This window comes from Hylobates moloch, unplaced genomic scaffold, assembly GCF_009828535.3.
Source record: "Hylobates moloch isolate HMO894 unplaced genomic scaffold, HMol_V3 SCAFFOLD_22, whole genome shotgun sequence".
Lineage (NCBI taxonomy): Eukaryota > Metazoa > Chordata > Mammalia > Primates > Hylobatidae > Hylobates > Hylobates moloch.
The window spans coordinates 28,461,285-28,483,637 of record NW_026652297.1 but is presented as its reverse complement, the minus strand read 5'-3'; the positions used below and the strand labels follow the sequence as shown (position 1 = coordinate 28,483,637).

Genomic DNA, 22,353 nt, shown 5'->3' with positions numbered 1-22,353 from the left:
CATAAGAATGCAGAGTTGAGCTAAGACCAGGCTGGATGGACCGGATCGGGTTGCACAGCAAGGACTCCACCTCCAATCCCCGCATGTCCACTAGGAGGGTCCCGGTGGACCCTAGGTTAACCTCGGAGGCTCCCGCTAGTACCGTATTGACGGAGAGCTGAGCCACGCGCAGCACTGTCTCTCCACGTTTTCTTTGCTCTGAGAACGGTCAATACGAACCAAACCTCCCAGGAAGGCGACTGGGGACTAAAGAGGATTAGACGGGCGCGGGAAGAAAGCGCTGGGGGAGGAAGGTGCAGGGCTAGCACGTGGTTTCTGCGAGAACCAATGGGGGGCTATGGTCTCGTCACCCGGCCCTGGACCCGGGCCCACCGACATGGCCCAGAGGAAGGCGCTGTCTGGGACGCTGGGCGTCTGTCCCAGAGCTTGGGTCTGTCTGCGGGGCCTACAGCGACAAGACGGGAAGCTCAGGGTGCCGCTCCTCACTGGGACCTCCTCGGCCCCGCCCCATCCGCCTTCGGGATGCTGCTGAGCCCAGTCACCTCCACCCCCTTCTCGGTCAAGGACATCCTGCGACTGGAGCGCGAGCGGAGCTGCCCCGCGGCTTCGCCAAATCCGGGGGTGCGGAAGAGCCCGGAAAACTTTCAGTATCTGAGAATGGACCCAGAGCCGCGAGGGCCAGAGGTTCACAACGCTGGTGGCGGCGGCGGTGACAGAAAGCTGGATGGTTCGGAGCCTCCTGGGGGTCCCTGTGAGGCAGTCTTGGAGATGGACGCGGAACGGATGGGGGAACCACGTGAGTAAGCGCTCAAGTCTTGCCTCCTACGGGGGAATGTGGGGGGGGGGGGCGTGATCCATGGGTGCATGGGGAAAATATGCCTCCTATCTCCTGGGTTCGAGACTCTCTCTCCATTTTCTCTCACTTGAGGAGTCCAAAAAAAGGCCTCTCGAATCCCATTCCCACCCTATCCTGACACCCAGTGTGCTTCACACACCCCTAACGAAATTAAAGCCCTGAATCTTAAGGATTCACTTTTCCCAAATCCGCTCCTCTGATTCCCACAAACGCATCGCTCCCACTCGCAGCCACAGTGCCCAGAACCTCCACCTTCTCATCTCTACAGCGAAACCCTCCGCAGTGTTTTAGCCGTGCTAGTCACCACCGCCCTTCCCTACCATCACCTGGTGTCTCTCCACCCCTAAACCGTTGGCAAAAGCATGTGGCCATCAAAGCAGTGGAACCCTCGTGGCTCTGAGGTCACTCCTAACCGGGCCCTTTCTTGCTGGCCTGGTCGAGGGCCCCCCATTCCTCCTCATGGATTTTTCTTCTGGAAGACGGAAGGTGGGGACCGAGTGGCGATTGAGTCTCCCGAAGTGGAAGGCCCCGCTGGCGCAGGATTCTCCGCGTCAGGGAGAATGTTAAAGGCTGCCAGGGTTTTCTCTGCCCAGGGACACGGCTCTGGCCGAGTCCTGTCGCTTGAATCCGAAGGCGCAACCGTGCGCGCCAGGCTGCGTGGCCCACGCACCTGTGTCCAGCCCGCTGGAAGGGAATGGGCTGGCGGGGAGTTGTGTTGTGTCGATCCCCGTGGCCCACGCACCTGTGTCCAGCCCGCTGGAAGGGAATGGGCTGGCGGGGAGTTGTGTTGTGTCGATCCGGAGGCTTCGGCTGGAGAAGCCCGACGTTCCAAGGGATGAAAACGCCACCTTTTTCTCTCCAAAGCTTAGCACCTCGCTCGGCATTCTCAACGCAGGGGCCCCGAGTGGAGCCCGGCAGGGCAGGCCTCCTCTGCCAGACTGTGCCATGGCGCCTCTGTTCAAGGCGCAAACGAACGAAATAACTCAAGGAGCTAGATCGGAGTTATTTACCGGCTTGCAGGCCGGCTACTCACTAACTCCAGAAGCCTAAGAACATTATTTGTTGTGTCCGCGAAGAAGCTGGTAGGTTTTCTGCAGCGGATTCTAAACTCCCTCGGCGCCGCTCAGCCAACTCGGCGATCACTTCGGCTCCGCTGACAAAGGATCGCGTTCCTTCGACCACCACAGTCGCCTCGCAGCCAGTGGTATTTGCGGCGCCTTCCTTCTCCCGCTGGAAACCAAATCCTGGGAGCGTCTATTCTGCGGCAGCAGTGGACGCCGCCGAGGAGGGACCCGAGGCCGGCTCCAGGAACTGAGCCCAAGGCCGCGGTGGCGATCCGGACAGGGAAGGCACCTTCGGTGGGCTTCATGCCCTCCTCCATCGCAGCCAATCACCTTGCCCTCAAGAACGCCAGGATTGTGAACAGGAGGGAGCAGGGTGCTGGCGCACCCTGCAGTGCTGTGCAGCCCCAGGGCCTGCATGATCTGTGACTTTCAAATGGGGTCCTCCTTGCTCTGCAGCCTGGCTGAAGGTCAGTTGTTACCTTTCGATGTGCTAAGAAAACAAACCCTCCTCAGGATTTTTCCTCTTTGCAAGGGGAGATGGCCTCAGTTTATCTGAGCACAGGCGTCTCTGAAGGAAGTTGTTCTCTCCTCAAACTTTAAATACCAAACAGCTCCATCGCCCCAGGAGATTGTGCCAGTGCCTTGGGTATTAGCGGTCTGGTTCCAATCGCACTGGCTCATTTAGAGTCCTGTCCTGTCTTGCCGTGAACTTGCACCCCCTCCATGGTCCTGGTTTTCTCCTGGCGTGAGATCCCATGAAAACTCAGCATTTCCCTTCTATCCACCCTTGGGGTAAAACGGGGCTTAAGCCCAGACAGGTGAGAAGTGAGAAGGGAGGAAAATGCTGCATCTTGGTGGGCACAGTCTCAACTGTAGGGGTCGCCCTGGGTGAAAGGAGGACTTCAGGGTGAAGCCCACACCACCTGCTTGCCAGAAAGACCCCAAAGGAGGGAGAGGCTACTTTTTAAGAAGCCAAATGTGGACCTCAACTTTATGTATCTCTCAAAGAGAACCTCAGTTTCTGAGCCAAAAGTCAGGAGCCAATAAATATTTTGTTTTCATAATATATTGTTAATTTGGATTACAAAGCATCACATCCAAGAAAGCTGGGATGCATCCCTGGTGTTGGTGGAGCACTGCATCAAAAAGACAAGAGTGTGCACAAAAGTGGGGTGAAGGTAGGAGACACTCAAGGGTCCTGCTCCCGGACTTACAGCCGAGTTCCCTGCAGTGCGCTTGGGGCTGCCAAGGAAAATGAGGCAGACAGGAGCCTACTGAGAGCCTGTCACCAAGTTTGCGCATTCTTGACACCCGGGCTTCTCTCTGTTTTTCCTTCCTTTCCTCCTTCTCCTCCTCCTCTTCCTCCTCTTCCTCCTCCTCCTCCTCCTTCTCCTCTTCCTCTTCCTCTTTCTTCTCATTCTTTCTCTACTTCCAAGGAGGGTCCAAAGTCTCCCCAATCTGATAGACACCTCCACTCACACTTGTTCCTCACAGCGAAGATTTACCATGCGCACACATTTTTTTTTTTTTTTTTTTTTTTTTGAGACGGAGTCTCGCTCTGTCACCCAGGCTGGAGTGCAGTGGCGCCATCTCGGCTCACTGCAAGCTCCGCCTCCCGGGTTCACGCCATTCTCCTGCCTCAGCCTCCCGAGTAGCTGGGACTACAGGCGCCCGCCACCACGCCCGGCTAATGTTTTATATTTTTAGTAGAAACGGGGTTTCCCCGTGTTAGCCAGGATGGTCTCGATCTCCTGACCTCGTGATCCGCCCTTCTCGGCCTCCCAAAGTGCTGGGATTACAGGCGTGAGCCACTGCGCCCGGCCCATGCACACACATTCTAAGAAGCAAATGTCTACCTTTTGGAAAAGGACTCACACAACGGGGACCATAAAGTGTCACAATTTATGTTCCAGCAGTAACATATAAAAGTGACAGAGCTTGGAGGGGAAAAAACACTGAGACAGTCCTGGGACAGGGTTCGTCCTGGGACAGGGTTCGGGGGCAGTAGGAGGGAGAAGGGGGCTGCCCAGAGTGAAGGCTGCCAGGGAGAGGAAAGTCTTGAAAACTAAGTAGGAACTGCTCAGGTGAGCCTTAGGCTGGGCGCTGATGTGTCCCTTCCTGTGCTTTTAGAGCCCGGCCTAAGGGCGCCCTCGCCCCTCGGCGGCGGGACCAGGGTGCCAGAGCGCGGCGTTGGCAACAGCGGCGACAGCGTGCGGGGTGGCCGCTCTGAGCAGCCCAAGGCGCGGCAACGACGGAAGCCGCGCGTGCTCTTTTCGCAGACGCAGGTGCTGGCCCTGGAGCGGCGCTTCAAGCAGCAGCGGTACCTGTCAGCGCCCGAGCGCGAGCACCTGGCCAGCGCGCTACAGCTCACGTCCACGCAGGTCAAGATCTGGTTCCAGAACCGACGCTACAAATGCAAGAGACAGCGCCAGGACAAGTCGCTGGAACTGGCCGGCCACCCTCTAACGCCGCGCCGAGTGGCGGTGCCCGTCCTGGTGCGCGATGGCAAGCCCTGCCTGGGCCCCGGGCCCGGTGCACCTGCCTTCCCCAGCCCCTACGGTGCCGCAGTGTCGCCCTATTCTTGCTACGGAGGCTACACCGGAGCACCCTACGGCTCAGGCTACGGCAGCTGCTACGCGGGTGCGCCCTCGGGTCCTGCGCCTCACACACCACTGGCCAGCGCGGGCTTCGGACACGGTGGCCAGAATGCCACCCCGCAGGGCCATCTGGCAGCCACGCTGCAGGGCGTCAGGGCCTGGTGAGTCTCCTCGGCTTGACTCTGCCCACCAGGGCCAGATGCTCGGTCCACTCCCCTCCGCCCGCAGGTCGCCACAAGAAGGAGTGGACGCGGCGCTGGAAGGAAGCGGCTACCCAACGGCGCTTCTTTCCGGAGCGATCTCTGGAACTGCGATCTGCACCACAGTCACCCAGTTAAAGGCCCCGCCCGGGACGTTCTTCCCCCAAAAGGCGACCCCTCCACCGGTCACCCACCAAGCAACACAGGGACTGAAGAAAACCGAGGCTGGCTGGCAGTTTGGGGTATGGGAGCAGTACTGAGGCGCGACTTTTGGGGCTTCAACCCCAGAGGCCCGAGAGGCTCTTGCATCTGTACGCAGCAGCCCCGGGGCATCGCGGGTGAATGGTGATGGTGATCTAGCGGGCTTACCATCCTCCAATTAATGACAGCTGTTGGGGAAGAAAGAGAAGAGGACGGGAGGGCGGGAAGGGGGCTGAAGAGCTGGGAACTTGAGGATCCAGGAAGTTCACGAAGAGGAACCTGCTTTGAGCCTCTTCCTGTGGGATTTAAACATCCCCACAAGGCCGCGCCCCTGGGGACTCCATTAATTCAGAGGAGCGCTCTTTTCTGGCCACGACTGCTCTCCTGGAAGTAGGCTCTACATTCCCGTCCCTTTCACTGTTGTGCATTTTATCTCTTTGTACATACAGCACAGCACCTCCAATAAATATACTAAATAAGTGTGCATGTGGTTGCCTGTGTGTAGGCCGTTAGAACATATATTCGCCATTACCTTGAAACAATTTCGAGTTAAAGTAAAAATGAAGCCCAGAAGTGCTAGGAGAACAAAACCAATTCAGTCTTGGAGGTAGGTTTCCTAATTTCTTCCCTCACACTCCTCTCGCCCTCTTTGTAGGTTTTCTTTGGAGCATCAGCAGTTTCTAAGTTTTGAGCCAGGAAAAGATCAAGTGCCCCAAAGTCCTAAAAAGATGGGTAGAAAGCCTGACCTTTAGGCTTTCTAAAATTGTGACATTTTGACATCTCAACCCCTAACGTATCTGAGGTCATGCAAATTCAAGGATGAAAACAAACTCATTTTACTCATAGGGACATGGGATCAAATAGAAAATGTGTGTTTGCCAAGACAGATATTATAGAAAATTTAGTAGGAAAATGTGGCTTTTTTTTTCTCCCCTTGGATTGCATTTTTAGACGATGAAAATTCTAATTATTCATCCCGCAGGACTACTGACTTCTTGAACGTTAAATTCTTGTATTTGATAAATTCCCATATTTAATTCAAATGTACTACCCCTGAATTTTCTGATTTCTAATACGGCCTGGTTGTTTTACTAAAGTGAGAAGCAGACTGCTTGAGGGTATGTAAACTATACCTGACTGTTGATAGCTTTCATCCCTTAGAGTGTATATGTTTAAGCTTAAAAAAAAAGTAGTGGTTAATTTTTTTACTATCATTTTCTTACATTTTCTCTCCTTTCGGTTTTTGCCACTTCTCTCTTTTCTTTTTTTTCCGTTTATTTATTATTTATTTATGGGGCTGGGGTATTTATTTATTGAGCCTGCTCTATTGCCCAGGCTGGAGTGTAATGGCATGGTCCAATCCTAGCTCACTGTAGCTTACACCTCCCAAGCTTGAACCATCTTCCCACCTCAGCCTTTCAAGCAGCTGGGACTATAGGTGCATGTCACCACACCCAGATAATTTTTTAAATTTTGTATATAGACAGGGTCTCCCTGTGATGCCCAGGCTGGCTCAAGCGATCCTCCCGCCTCAGCTTCTCAAAGTGCTGGGATTACAGGTGTGAGTCACCCAGCCGAGCCCAGCCCTCATTTCTCCATGCTCACTGCCAATAAAAGTGTGTTCAGAAACACTTCACAGTATCTTCCAATTATAGTGTTGTGCCCCTGGGATTAAAGAGTGGATATGCCTATTTTAAATTTGGGAATATTGGTGAGTCAACTTGGTCAACAAAACTGAGAAAAAAGGTGGAGATTACTCTGAAAATCTCCACCATGAGAGAATTGTCATAGAGTGCCACCCCTCTTCTTTCACTTGGGAGGCCACTCCTTACAAGGGGAGAGGTCTCACCCTTGGACACCAGCCTTAGACCCATGACAGGCGAGCTGCAGTCCAACGCTGCCACTGAGTTATATATAATCTGCCCAGCCTGCAATGGTTAAGTGAGATTTATTAAACTTTTCTATTATCAGATTCTAAAATGCTATATGTTAATTTGTTTAAAATCCTCCGGGTAAGGTCCCTAGCCCAGAAATATAGGTCACTGTAGTATGGATTGAGAAGTACTTGGCACAGAGTAGGAAATTAATAAATGTTATTTCCTTCATCCTCTCACCCTCTTCTAACATAGAATAGTAGCAGAAGAAGCAGTTACTAGATATGTGATGTTTTGAATAACTTTGTCTCCAGAGTTAGGGCGAGTGAAAGACTCCCATGCCTTCTCTACACCTTTATGACCACAGGGAGAAGTACAGGAAGATCAGGGATGGTTGGGTCAAGGCTCACAGTGAAGGGGAAAAAAGGGGCTCAGTTTAATCATCGGGAACTCAAGCATTGCTGAACATTCCTGGTAGGGACACAAGAAAAAAATAAGATCTGGCTGCCACCCTTAAGGAATGTATTTTCTAATTGGGAAAGCAAAGACCAACATGAGGAAGGTGTCTAAAAATAAAAGGTGGTATATGCTGCATGTCAAATAGGACAGACATTAAGCTCACTCTAGAGAGAAAGAAAATCTGGCCCAAGCTGGGGTGCTTAGAGAAGGCTACATGGAGGATGGGGGTTAATCCTGGTGATTAGCAGGGGAATGACACTGTTTACTGGGTGAGGTTCCAGGAAAGCTCTAGGACTTTGGAATGGAGAAAAGAAATGGGTATATGCCAAAGCCAGAGCTAAATTTTATAGTAGTTTGAGATACAGTTCAAGTTAGCTTCTGGGACTTTGTAAACTGCATTCAGTTGGCTGAAGGGGTTTGGGAGGTGGGAAGGGGTGTCAGTTACATGTACACCCAAGATCCTTTAGATGTTCCATTTGCTTGCCACATTTTTTGTTATGCTCCCTAGATTGCTGAGGCATCTATATCTGGATGGCAAAAAAAAAAAAAAAAAACTATAACAAAAACCTTGTCCATGTGCAATCCACGTGGCTTTTCCTTCAGACCACAGCAAGGAAGTTTGAGATTCACATGACAGCAAAGATTTCATTCCTAAAGGAAAGGAGAATGAAGGAAAAATTCTCTTCCCCCATCTCCCCACTCTCTGCCTGTCAAGATCACTTTAAAATGCATCACTCTCCCAGCTCATCAAGCCCACCCCCAGCTGCCTGTCTTCCGTCTCCGTAATCTCTCCTCTGCACTGAAAGCTGCCCCTTTTTGTGTGTCTCTTACCGACAACTGCTTATCCTCTGCAGAGCTTTTACCAGGGAGCCGCTCTGTAAGCAATCAGCCTCTTATCTCCATCGTTCACTCCGGTCACCTCTTAATGTTCACAAGTTCCCCAAATGGGAAGTAATTGACCTCTAAACAAAACAAAAAAGCTCTCAGAGAGATAGCAGAGGTTCCTTTCCTGACTGTCCCAGGGCTAGGGGTCTCACCTAGGCCAGGTGGATAAGTCAATAAAGTTGCAGACTTCCTGGCTCCCTGTCTTTCCTTTCCCATCCCAGCCCCACTCCAACCCAGCTCCATCCTGATACCATCTGCAAGTCAGATGGAGTCTAATTCTAGATCACAGACTTGCCAGATTCCTGGTATTTATTTTTTGTAATGTTGTCATTATTATGATTAACGAAATCATTATTACAATTTGAGGAAGGCATATTTAAATCTTTTAAAATTCCATTTGAAAAGCGTTTACAATCCTCAATGTTTCTGCCAGCTCTTTATTATTTTATTGGCTCACCAACTGGCCCTTTTTCTTTTTCACAAAACGAGGGAACTCTCAGGTTTAAAAGCTGTGCTCCTCCCTTCCCTTCCCTTCCCCTCCCCTAATGAAGAGTCCAGAGACATAGAGGAGGTAGAGAAACCTGAGTTTGGAGTCCTTTCATTCTAGTCCCAGTTCCACTGAGAACATGCTCTGTGACCTTGAGTGAGCTTCCTAACCTCTCTGGACTTCATTCTCTGCACCTATACAATTGAGGAGATGGGTCTCTGAGGCTACTATTCTAATTTGGGGTGGCTCTCTATTGATTTCAGATGCCTTTAATTTTTTTAAAGTATGAGATAGATCATAGACCCAGAAGACTACATAAAACATACGTACAGTTTAAAGAATACCTGTAAAGTGAGCACTGATGGAAGTCCCACTCAAAGCAAGAAACATGGGATGCCAGCTCCCTGGCAGCCCTTCTTCCCACACCCCTCCTAGAATGCCAACCCTTTCCCCCTCCTCCTCCCAAAGGAGGTACCAGCTACTCTGACTTCTCTTTAATAGTAATAAATAATGAACAGGCTTCTCTTTATGGATTTACCAGTCTTCTCTTTTTGTATTTACCCATATGGACACATCTCTGAACAAATATGGTTTAATTTTGCTGGATTTTGAATGTTCCTTTTTCCTTTTTTTTTATTTGAGACAGGATCTCACTCTGGTTGGAGTACAGTGGTGTAATCATAGCTCACTGCAGCCTTGAACTCCTGGGCTCAAGAGATCTTCCTGCCTCAGCCTCCCAAGTACCTGGGACTACAGGCACACACCACTGCACCTGACTAATTTTTGAAATTTTTTTTAGAGACAGAGTCTGGCTATATTGCCCAGGCTGATCTCAAACTCCTGGCATCAAGCGATCCTCCTGCCTCAGCCTCCCAAAGTGCTGGGATTATAGGCAGGAGTGACTGCACCCAGCTGTGTATGTATTTTTTCATGACTTGCTTCTTTTATTTAATTTGATGTTTGTGAGATTTGTTCACGCTGTTGTGTACAGCTTCTGTTAGCTCATTTTCACTGCTACTGTGTGTTCCATTAAATGCCTATATCTCAATGTATGTATTTATTGAAAATGTAGGGAGTTTCCAACTGCAGGTAGTAACAGATTTCTGTTAGTGGTACCCTGTCTCACAGGTACAGCTGAATTCCATAGCTGGAATATGTCCTGGCCTGTCGTGCACTTTTGTGACTTGCTGGCAAGCATCCATCCTCTGATAGATATATATTTTATATAACAAATAACGGCCTTGCACTGGCATATCCTTTGAACTATGGTATGATTTTACTCTGTACTTACCATCCATACAAGGCAGAATATATTACTACTCCCATCCAGAGTTAGAGTCCAAGGGTCAGAAAGGTGACAGCAACACTGTGAGTTAGTGATGGAACTGGGAATAGACTCTGGGCTCCCTGTCCTTTCGCCCCTGGGTTCCTTCCACTGAATACTCCACAAGGCATTCTTGTCTTCATACAAATCACGGGACTATTGAGTGACACTTTCTTTCTGTGCTGAGTGAAAAATGCATGAGAGGTAGGAGGACTTTGGAAAGCATGAAGAGGGGAGAGCTATGAAGCGAGATGCCAGAAAGGGTGGGCAGGGAAGGGAGAGATACAACTGCATCTTCCGATGCCTGTGGGTAAACAACATGCGAAGACCCTGGCTTCTACATTCCCCTTGCCTAGTTCAGTCCACATTTTCCTCTGTGCCTTGAAGCCCTGGGGACACTGATTCCAGCTTTTAAATGGCCAACTCTTCAGAGTGGGGAGCCTTCCCCTGACTGTTTCTCCTCCTCAGATCCACCTCCCCCCACAGTGGGGAGAGGGCTTCCTGGGAAGTCGATCTGCCTTCCTCCCTGACCCTCTGTTTAGACTGTCTAGCAACCCCCACACAATCCAAAAGAAAGATGTGGTCTTAGTGACATAGTCCAGATTCCACTGTAAGAAAAGCAAAGATATGCCCAGCAGCCCTGAGCACAAACCTCAGAGTGCTTTGGACTCTGTCCCTGTGGGGCTGTCCTTGTAAGCCGGTCTCAGTTAAGCCTGCCTCCTTCCCATTCATGAGACAGTGACTCCTGCTTCCTCCCATCGCCAGTCCAGTTTAAATGCCTGAAATTTGAGGGCGCAGGATTGAAATCCTAAGTGAGGACTTTAGTGGTCCAAAGGGGATCTTTTCCTTGCACAGCTCCCATATCCAGGCCATCGCAGAGCCCTCTGGTGCCTCGCCTGGACATTCCTGGTAGAGAGCCTGTCTTAATGCCCCAGTTGGGTCAGGTGCCTCCAGCTCGAGATCCTGGAGTACCCCGGATGTCTCCACGACAATTCAGTGACTCTCCGTATTTGTTGTCCTTTTTAAACAATCAGTTGTTTGTTCTTTTTAAGCAATCAATCTGCCCTATGTATTTCCAACTTGCCCTGTGCCCATCATAGAGGAGGGGCCCCGTACCATTTGTTGATTGATCCAATGAGTGAACGGCTGCTGGTTGGCTTTTTTGTATGAGCTTACAAAGTCCTCATTAAACATTCAGGCTCTGAGCTGGCTCCTGAGCAGTCAGATCCTCTGGAAGAAATCCCTTCTCTGTGCGGATTGGGACATAGCTGTTGGCAGGGGTTGTCTGACCCCTGATAACAGGGACCCTAAGAATTTCTGTCAGCCAGGATTTATGGCTATGGAGAAAAAGGAAGTTCTTTGTTTGCTTCTTCCAACCATTCTCCTGTAGATCAACTTAACTTTAATTAGCAAGTATGACAAATAAAGCACTGTGGGTGAATATAAGATCAGTATCATTAAAAAATATTTACAAGAGACCTATTACTTAGGGCAAAGTACTCTTCTATGCACTGAGAAGAGGGAGCATAGAGAGCAAGAGAGACCCATGGATGCAAAGAACATTTAGTTCTATTCTCAAGAAGATTATAAACTGGCAGGTGAGCCATCACCTCTACAGCTAATTACACCACATGGAAAACTAGAAGAGGTGCATTATAAACATCACATGGGAGCACATGGAAGGGAACTATTTATTCTGACTGTGGTCAATCCTTCATTCAATTAATTGAATATCTGCATTATCATTCCTGTCCAAAAGATGCTTATGATGAGAGACAACCTGGCTGTCATCCAATGTCCATCTTCCCTCTTTCCTCTTTAGTAATTGAACCCCAGGGTTTTAGTTAAGCACACAGTCTCCCAGCTAAGGATTATATTTCCCTGACTCTTTCTGCAGTGAGGGGTAGCCAAATAATTACGTCCTAGCCAAAAGGATGTAAGCAGATGTAAGGGGGGCACTCTCCACGACACAGCCTCCACTTTCCTTCTCTTCCTGCTGCTGGCTGGAATACAGATGAAATGGTGAGAGCACTAGCAGCTTTCATTGATTATAACAGAGCAACAAGATAGAAGAAGGCTAGGTCCCAGGTTCCTATCTCCAACCTGACCGTGTGCAGTTTCTCCTAACTGGCATCCCTGGATGCCAAGTCATTCCTTTTTCTCTCCAAGCCACTCCTCATGCTTCTACAAGATTTTTTAAAAGTTATGTTTCTTGATGAAAAGACTTTCAAATGTAGTCTGCATTCTTCAGCCAGACACACAAGTTTCAATAATCTTTCTCTTCCCTACATTTCCAGTCTCATTCCCTGCCAAATTGTTCTGCGTGCTTTCTGCTTGCAGTCAGCAAACCTCTGGCTCTCCAAAACACATAAGGCATGGCTTCTTCTTTTGGTCTTTCGTGCCCAGTTCAATGCCACCCCTAAAGAAGTCCTCTGAGTTGCCCAGTCAAGGACTCTGGTTAGGGTGCTCCGAGCTGTCACAGCTCACGGTTTGTTCCCTGTTGTCGCACATAGTTCACCCTTGGATTGCAGTTGGCTGTTTCCCTAATTGCTCTCCAGTAAAACCATAAGCCACTTAATTGAAGAAATCCGTTTTAGCCAATTTTCTTTATGTATATACATTTTTATTGAAGTATAGCATATGTAGAGAAAATTGTATAAATAATAAATGTATAGCCAGATAAAATTTAATAAAGTGAACTTCCCATATAATCAGCACCCAAGTCATGAAACAGAACATTAATATCCTCCCCCACAGAAACTCTCTTGTACTCTTTTTACAGTCAGCACCGCCCAAAGGAAACTACTATCTTGACTTTTAACATCATAGATTAATTTTGCCTGTTTTTGAAAAAGGCAAAAGTAAACATAAGTTGAATCATATGGTTTATACTCTTTTTGTCTGGTTTCCTTTGCTTAACATGATGTGTGTGAGTTTCATTCATGTTGTTGCGGGTGGCTACAGTTCATTCACTCTTATTGCTGCTTGGTTTTCATTGTATGATTATACCACAATGGATGTATCTATTCCACGACGGATGGGCATTTGGGCTGTTTCCAATTTGGAGCTATTCTTATCAGTGCTGCTATGAACATTTTTTTCTTTTCTTTTTTTTTTTTTTAAGACAGAGTTTCACTGTTATTGCCCAGGCTGGAGTGCAATGGCACCATCTCGGCTCACCGCAACCTCCACCTCCTGGGTTCAAGCAATTCTGCTGCCTCAGCCTCCCGGGTAGCTGGGATTACAGGCATGCACCACCACCCCCGGCTAATTTTTTATTTTTAGTGGATACGGGGCTTCTCCATGTTGGTCAGGCTAGTCTCAAACTCCTGACCTCAGGTGATCTGCCCACCTTGGCCTCCCAAAGTGCTGGGATTGCAGGCGTGAGCCACGGCGCCTGGCCAAATATTCTTGTGCATGTCTTCTGGTGAACATATGAGCACATTTCTGATGGGTATATACTAGGTGTGGAAATTCTGAGTCATGGGATAGGCATATGGCCAGATTTAGTAGATCTATTTATCCAGAGGAGTTGTGTTAATTTACATTCCCACTAGGAGTGTCTGAAAGCTCTGGCTGCTCCACATTCTCACCACCCCTAGTCAGCTGTCTATTCACCTCTCCCTTCTTCCACTTCCTTGCCCAGAACAAGGCAATACAGACAGTGAGGGTATCATGAATGTTTGTATAATGGTATATAGTTGAGTTGAACCATTGGAGGAGCAGAGGGAGGTAAAAATAATGAATGTTCAAACCCATACCGAGTGCTGAGTTCTTGACATGCTTCATAGTATTTAATCACCATAATCACTCTCTACACTCTAAAATCCAGTGAAGCCCAATAAACTCCCAAATTAGGAAACTAAAGACCAGAAGGATTAGGGAACTTATGCAGAATCACCATCACTAAAGGTAGAGGTAGAAGCTGAGCCTCCAAAGTCCACTTGCTTTCCATTAGATTCTGTTGCCTTCTGGCACTCATTACAATTTGCTGCTCCTATTTTTTAACTACTTAAACATACAGCTATATTTGCTAATGATTCAGCACCCATCATCTGCCTTCTGACTGTGGTGTTTTTTTTGATCCTGCTATTTTCATCCCAGCCTCGGAGGGAGTGACTCGGAGGGAAAGTGTCTGGCCCAAAAAGCACCTTCAGATGTTTCAGAAGGCTAAGATCTCAGCGATGCCCATGGGGATCTGATCTCTATCCAGGGATGTCTGCATTCAGAATCTATAAACGACTCATTACATATCAATGTTGCATATAACTTCAAGAACATCTGTGCTAGAGGTAACACCTGTGGAGCAACCAGCAGCCATTGCTTGCAGAACTTAAACTGCCCACCAGGGGACACCATTGCCTCCAGTTTCCCACTGTGGGAAAGAGGAAATTCCCCCCAAACTCCTTGGGACTCCACTCCAAGCCTTTGTATTTGACTTTGAGCAATGATTCAGGTTTCCTTTTTCAGGTCAAGCCCTTTACGTTCCTATTTGGATGTTGACAGTTGGGAATGAACTGGAGACATTGAGTCAATAGATTAAGGGCTCCAAGGATAGCTGCTGTTGGCAATGGTTTTTCAGTGTGGCAAATATTAATGATAATATTGGTGATGCTGGTGGCTATGAGATCAGTGGGATGCTTTACAATGCATTAATGTCCTCATCTCACTGCAACCTCTGCTTCCCAGACTCAAGCAACCCTCCCACTTCAGCCTCCCCACCACATACATCCCCCTTCCTCCGGTAGCTGGGACCACAGGCATGCAGCACCACGCCTGGCTAATTTTTTTGTATTTTTGGTAGAGATGAGGTTTCACCATGTTGCCCAGGCTTAACTGCTGGCTTTGACGGGAGAATATGTGAATGAGATTTTTTTTTTTAAGTCCTTTACATTTCCACTGCCATGTCATAGAAGTAAAACACTGGAAAGGGGCTTTGACTGTGCCTGTGACATTGTGTTTCTTTTTTTAAAAGTACATGAGATAAATCAAATTATAGCAATTACCTCCACTTTTTTAATTGTTTAAAACATGGTAGCGTAAAAAAAAATCCTATTTTTTAGGAGATCGAATTAAAACTGATCTACACATCGAGAGACATAGGTCAAAGTTCTGACTTGGTCACCGACATGTAATTTTTGGCGAGTTATTTAGATTATCTGAACCTCAGTTTCTCCACTACTACAATGATACCTGAGGCCTTTATCATGCAATTCTGTGGATGTTTAAATGGGAATGCTGCAATGTCTCCTGTTCCTGGACATTCTCCTCTCTCTGCCATTCCCTGCTTCCATGCCTTCCAGCTTGTTCCCTATCTCTTTCTTTCCTCCCCTAGCCCCTCGAGAGGGGAAGGGAGCCTGGATAAATATATGAATGGATGAAAGGCTCTGTCCATGCCCAAAGCATTTCAGGCATCAGGGCGCTGCTGCAGGGTGGTCTCAGGCATCTGTCCTTCCTTCCCCACATGCCTGAGGTGGCCATTTCCCTTATGAGCTGTGAAAATACCAGGAGGGTCTTGCCTGCCTCCCTTCCTGGGAGCAACAGGGATGGGACTTGCCTCAGTCCAAATAGGAACTCTTGGCTGAGCAAATTCCTCCCCACCCAGTGGTCCACCGTTGTGCTGTTCCAAATAATTTTCAGGAAAGTGTCCATCAGAGGAGCTGCAGTCAGAAGTCCAGGGGAAAAGCCGTTTGCTTTGTGAGGCAGCCTCTCCAGTCCCGCAGGTCCTGTCCAGTCTCAAGGATCGGTAGAATCTTCTGGAGAGCCAAGCAGAAGCCTAGCCCACAGCCCCTCACCACAGGGATCTGTACCCACACTGTGCCTGGAAATGGGCTCCATCACCTTCTCAGATGATCATCCACCTGGGAAGGTGTCATGTTGGGGTGCCAGGAGGCTACAATAACCTGCTTCACTTTATGGTGGGCACTGTGCGGCAGGAAGTGGCAGAGGGAAAGTCTCAAATTGCTCTGGCAGGCAGCGCAGGGTGGGAAGGTCAGAGCCTCCTCCCTTAGACAAACAACACCTGATGTATCTCCCAGGCGAGGGTCTTCATTAAGCTGTTGAGCAGAACAGGCTCGGAAGGACCAAGGCCACCCAGTGAGAGGGCAGGGAAACTTCTGCAGACTCAGCCCTGCAGCCTGGGGCTCTCCAGAAGCCGGCAGCCATGGAGGGGTGAGGAAAGGTGACCAGGGCACTGTTAGCAAAATACTCTTGGATTCCTGTTTTCCAGTAAATCCCCCGTGGTGGCTTCCCTTGGGCCATAGCATTGATGAGGGGTGTAATGAGGTTGAGCTATCATCTGCTGCAAACGTTTCCCAAACCTTCATGCCTTGGCCTTACAGAAAGGCCTGCAGGGAGAGCTTGCACACACAGCTACAGAGTGGCAAGGTCAGATATTTTTAAAGATTCTGGGATGCAAAGGAAGAGGACTTTTGGCAGGTAGGAGATAGGAAGCATGAATGGGTATGAGCATGAGATAAAGAGCACAGAAACACATGAGGTCTAGAGTCCCCAAGAGGAACGATGGAGACGATTGCGTGAACCTATAGTGGTCTCTGCCTCCTCCTCATAAAGCCCCCCTCCCTCCCTGGCTGAGCCGCTCAGAGCCCTCAGCTCTCACTACTCAAGAGAGAGAGGGTTTGCTGGACCAGTAGCACAGGCATCACTTGAGAGTTTTTCAGAAGCACAATCTTAGGGCCCTCCCAGATCTACCGAAGCAGAATCTACTTTTTTTTTTTTTTTTTTTGGCTGGAGTGCAGAGACGTGACTGCACTGCAACCTCTGTCTCCCAGGCTCAAGCGATCCTACCCTCTCAGCCTCCTGAGTAGCTGAGACTACAGGCACATGCCACCATGCCCAGCTAATTTTTTGTGTTTTTTGTAGAGATGGAGTATCGCCATGTTGCCCAGGCTGATCTCAAGCAATCCACCTGCCTCAGCCTCCTAAAGTGCTGAGATTACAGGTGTGAGACATCACAACTGGCCTCAGAATCTACATTTTAACAAGATCTTCAATGTGTGTAAGTGCTGCCCCAGCAGTTGGTCTCTTTACCCTCCCCTCTTGTGCCAGGTCTCTCATAACCTGCAGCTCTGCCCTCTGCCAACCACCAGCTGGAAAATAAAGATCAGACTAATTCATGCCACTGTGTAAATGGTGGAGAATCACTTAATGTGCCGCCAAACTCACATCACATTTTCATATTAACACATGACAATAACCTTAACCAAATGCCACAGGGAAAAATGTAGGGCCCAGAGCAAGACCAGTGGGGAGGGGCTGCTGGGGAACCACTTAGGAAAGGAAGTGGCCTGAGGGCAGTGTCATTTGCCTCTGGTTCCATTCTTCAATGACCCTGCCTATTGGGCTCCCTTGGAAGAAGAAAAAGAGAAGCAAGCCAGGAAATGGGGTCAACTAAGCTAGGAATTTCGGAGAAGCCATGGACGACCGCTGCAACCCTTGGGAACTCGTCCACAGTCCTGGCTGCCTTCCTCATTCTATGAAACTGACGCATACTTTCTCTTTTCCCAGTGTCAACCCAAACAATGAAACCCAGGCTGTCAAAGAGCCTGATCTGTTCTCAAAGCCATTTCCAAACAGCCAGGTCGACAGGTGTTTATGGAACACCTGCTATGTGCCCAGTGCATGGGGTCGCGGGGAAGGCATGAGCTTTGAAGCCAGGACAACCTGGGTTAACAGTGAGAACTTGGGCATGTTACCTTCATGTCTGAGCTTCCTTCTCTGCACAAAACGGTCCCCAGTGGGTTGTAGTGCTTATTGAATGTCTGTGGTGAGCCTAGAGTGAGCATTCAACAGGTGTCAGTCTTCTCTCCCCTGTCCTGGTGTGGGGCAGGAAGAGGAGAAGCCGAAACACAAGCCTGGGCCTCAATAAGGTTTACAAGATAACTGGTGCTATGGTTTGAATGTGTCCCCTCCAAAGTTCAGGTGTTGAAATTTCATGGCCAAGGTGATGGTATTAAGAGATGGGGCTTTAGGAGGTGATTAGGTCATGAGGGCTCCTCCCTCATGAATGGGATTAAGGCTCTTATGAAAGTGGCTTTACAAAGGGTTCAGCTTCTTGCCATGTGAGGACACAGCGTTCCTTCCCTCTGGAGGCTTCAACATAAGGCACCACCTTGGAAGCAGAGAGCAGCCCTCACCAGACAACTGAACCTGCTGGCACCTTCATCTTGGACTTCACAGCCTCCAGAACTGTGAGAAAATAAATGTCTGCTCTTGATCAATTACCTAGTCTATGGTATTTTGTTATAGCAGCACAAACAGACTGAGACAACTGGTGAGCATCAAAAGATTAAATACTCTAAGGCAATATAAGATTATGTGCCCAAATGAGCCACCGAACCATCAATGAAGGCTGGAGAGGGCTACAAAGTCTTTTGGGAGGAAATTAAACCAGTGAATATAAACAAGAGACAGGAAATGTACATGCAGCTTGCAAAAAGGCCTAGGACTGATAGAACTGAGCATAACACGAGTGGGAACAGTGACAAACCAGTCGGGAGAGGCAGGGGAGAATGTCAATAAGGAAGGGGAGGGAGGACAGGGAAGCTGAGGATTGTGACTAACTATCCAATCCTAAATCTGTGTAGCTGTCTGCTCGCCTAACCCATTCCTTTCCATTAAAACCACCATAAAGTCCCCTCTATGTCCCAACTGACCTTGGTGTTTCCCTGTGTGGCCCTGCAGTCTGTGCCCCTGCTTCTAGGGTATGTGAGTATAAAACTTTCTTCCAGGCTGGGTGTGGTGGCTCATGCCTGTAATCTCAGCACTTAGGGTGGCCGAGGCAAGTGGATTATTTGAGGTCAGGAGTTGGAGACCAGCCTGGCCAGCATGGGATACTAAAAATACAAAAAAAATTAGCTAGGTGGGGTGGCGTGTGCCTGTAATCTCAGCTACTCAGGAGGCTGAGGCAGGAGAATCGCTTGAACCTGGGAGATGAATGTTGCAGTGAACCAAGATTGCTCCATTGCACTCCAGACTGGGCAACAAGCGTAAAACCCTGTCTCAAAATAAATAAATAAATAAATAACACCTTCTTCCTTCATGACAGTAACTTCTGGGTCTGTGTGTCTTACCATACCTGATTAAAACAAACCCCAGATACATTTTCAAACACACATATAGGGGCCAATTCTATGGGCTCTGGTTGTACTTCCTACCCTGGAGGGTAGCAGCGGGGGCAGGTGGGGTGGGTGGAAGGATGGAGGGTGATGCAGTGGAGACGTCCGTGGGCCCAGAGGTTTAGGGACTCAATTTTGTTATAGTTCTTGTCATCTCTGTAAACTTAAGGCTCCCTCCTAGAAAAGCAAGACATTTTCTTAGATAACCCTGAGGTCCCTCCTAGCTCTTAGATGGTTTCTAAAACATGTAATGGAGCAATGTAAAAATGTTTACATGTAATATGAATTTGGGAGGAAAAAAGGCTATAAAATTATATTTACCCTACCATTGAAGATAGCCAAAGACTGGAAGAAAATACACAAAGAAAACAGTTTTAATGAAGGGATGGGATCATGGGTCTAAAGAGATATTTATAACTTAAAAGGAAAAAAGGATCCAAAGTTCACATCTGCAGTCAAGGTCGAGCTGGTAGGGCCTCCTTCATCACTGCTGCTCTTTTACTAGTGCCCCTATATTAGTTTCTTACTGCTGCTGTGGCAAATTACCACAAAGTTAGTGGCTTAAACCAATGCACATTTATTATGCTATAGTTCTGGAGATCAGAAGCCCACACTGGCCTATTGGGCTAATATCAAGGTGTCATCAGGGTTATGTTCCTTCTGGTGGCTCTAGGAGAGAATCCACTTCTTTTCTTTCCCTGCTGCCTGCATCAGTTGGCTCCTGGCCTCCTTGCTCCTGGCCTCCTTGCACCCTCAAAGCCAGCAAGGGCCAGTTGAGTCTTTCCCACAGTTGAGTCTTTCTAGCCTTGCTTCAGTTGTCATATCTTGTCTGACTCTGATTCTCTGGCCTCATACTTGTACTGATAAAGACCCCTGTGACTACAACAGGCCCACTTGGATAATCCAGAATAACCTTCCCATCTCAAGATCAGCGGACAAGCAAACCTAATTCCATCTGCAGCTTTAACTTTTGCTGTCTATTTACATAGCATATTCACAGAATCTGGGGACGAGGGGTTGGCCAACACTGGAAGGGGGCATTGTTCTGGGCTGCAGCCCCTGAGTGCCTCCAGATTGCCTTGCACATTTTCACCCAGTTTAAACTGCATAAACACAGCAAGGGGAGGAGGATGAGCCTTCCACTGTGATTTGCCTGGGGGTCCTTTGGCCCCTTATGTATAATTCTGCTAGCCAGTGAGATGTCTCATAACAACAGGAGCTGGACATTGAGCCAGCAAGCATTTATGGAGCACCTTCTGTATGCCAAGAACTAAGCCAGACTTTAGGGATGGTACACATATGAGGAGGATACAGTCCCTTCTCAGGGAGCTCATAGTCTCATAAAGAAGACGAGCCATCCACACCCCCAAATACAAAGCACGAGAGGAGAAAAGATGCAGTGAGGTGAGGCCGAGGACCGTGAGCTGTGGCCCCACTCACAGGCCTGAGGAGGGTACGGTGGAGGAGGGCAGTCCAGGCTCAGCTCCAACTTGATATTTTTCATTTTTTACAATTATCAATGAGTACAGGGAAGTACACCGTTCCACTATCCTCCTGTCCCTCTCCCAACCTACTGTCTCCATCTCTCCATCTCACTGAGCAGAGGTAACTACTCTTTGGAAAAAAAGAATACATATGTATAAATCTTGTTCCTGATATATTCTGTATGTTAAAGTGTTCAAATGAAAAACATTATATAGGTAACTTATAATGCTGTTTTATACAATGGGTTTCATCTATAACACACTTTGCAGCTTGAACCAGTCTCTGACCAAATTGAAGATACGTTTCCAAATCAATACATTGTGTATTTGTGCACTTCTAGGGCAAATCGCCAAACACAGAATAGCTATGTCAAAGGATATGCTTAGTTTTAATTTTGACAAATATTCCCAAGTTGCCATCCAAAAACAGTCATGCATCCTTAGGGACAAGAATATGTTCTGCGAGATGCAATGTTAGGCAATTTCATTTTTGTGCAAACATCATAGAGCTACTTACACAAACTTAGATGGATATAGTCTACGACACACCTAGGCTACATGGTATGCCCTACTGCTCCTAGGCTACAAACCTGTACAGCATGTTACTATACTGAATACTGTAGGCAAAGGTAACACAATGATAAGAATCTGTGCATGTAAACCTATCTAAACACAAAAAGGTACAGTAAAAATACAGTATCATAACCTTATGGAACAACCATCATATATGCTGTCTGTCACTGACCAAACGTCACAATGCAGTGCATGGCTGTATGAGAGCAGCTGTTCCTCCACACTCTCACTTACACTGGACATTATCCATTTTTTTTAACCTTTGTCAATCTGAAAGGTGGAAAAGGCTTGTCTCAATGTGATTTTGATTTGCATTCCTTCACTGATGAAGTGTAGTTAAAATATTTTTTTCACAGGCTCATTTGTGTTTTACATCTTTGAGCTGTCTGGAATTTATTTTGTCATAAGAATAGGACTTTATATTTTCCAAATGGCAGCACTTGTTATTAAATAATTCACATCCTACTCTCAATTTTAAAAATGAAAGGAGGCCGTCTCAATCTAAACCTCACACTATATACAAAAATTAATTCTGAATGAATCATGGACTTAAGAGTAAAGCATAAAACTTTTAGAAGATAACATAGGAGCAAATCTTCAGTATTAGGACTAAGCAAAGAGTTCTTAGGCAGGACATTAAAATCACAGTCTGTAAAATCCAAAAATTCATAAATTGATCTTCAACGAAATTAAAATCTTTTGTTCTGTTGAAGATCCTGTTAGAGGGATGGAAACACAAGCTACAGACTGGGAGATAATATTTGCAAATCACCTACCAAACAAAGACTTACATACAACAATATATAAAGAACTATCACAACTCAATGGTTAAAAAAAAAAAAAGAAAAATTCAACTATAATATGAGCAAAAGGCTTGAACAGATATTTCACCAAAGAAGAAATATGGATGGCAAACAAGCACATGACAAGGTATTCAACATCCCTAGGCATTTGTGAAATGCAAATTAAAAATTTAAACCACAATAAGGCCAGGCACAGTGGCTCACACCTGTAGTCTCAGCAGTTTGGGAGGTGGAGGCAGAAGGATTGTTCGAGCCCAGGGCTTTCAGACCAGCCTGGGCAACAAGGTGAAACCTTATCTTTACAAAAACTACAAAAATTAGCTGGGCAGGGTGGCACACACCTGTAGTCCCAGCTATTCAGGAGGCTGAAGTGGGAGAATCTCTTGAGCCCAGGAGGTTGAAGTTGCAG

General features: G+C 47.7%; 1 protein-coding gene across 1 annotated transcript; it reads left to right on the top strand.

Moving 5' to 3' along the window:
• Window positions 1-364: 364 nt before the first annotated feature.
• Window positions 365-5,396, top strand: NKX2-6 (NK2 homeobox 6). The gene is made up of 2 exons (XM_032144385.2): window positions 365-796; window positions 4,051-5,396. The coding sequence occupies exons 1-2, from the start codon at window positions 523-525 to the stop codon at window positions 4,680-4,682; spliced, it is 906 nt and encodes a 301-aa protein (XP_032000276.1). The 5' UTR covers window positions 365-522; the 3' UTR covers window positions 4,683-5,396.
• The last annotated feature ends 16,957 nt before the right edge of the window (window positions 5,397-22,353 follow it).

Coding starts and splice junctions, on each gene's coding strand:
- NKX2-6 (XM_032144385.2), top strand. CDS start 523: ATGCTGCTGAGCCCAGTCACCTCCACCCCCTTCTCGGTCAAGGACATC. Junction 797..4,050: donor GGAACGGATGGGGGAACCAC/GTGAGTAAGCGC, acceptor CTGTGCTTTTAG/AGCCCGGCCTAAGGGCGCCC.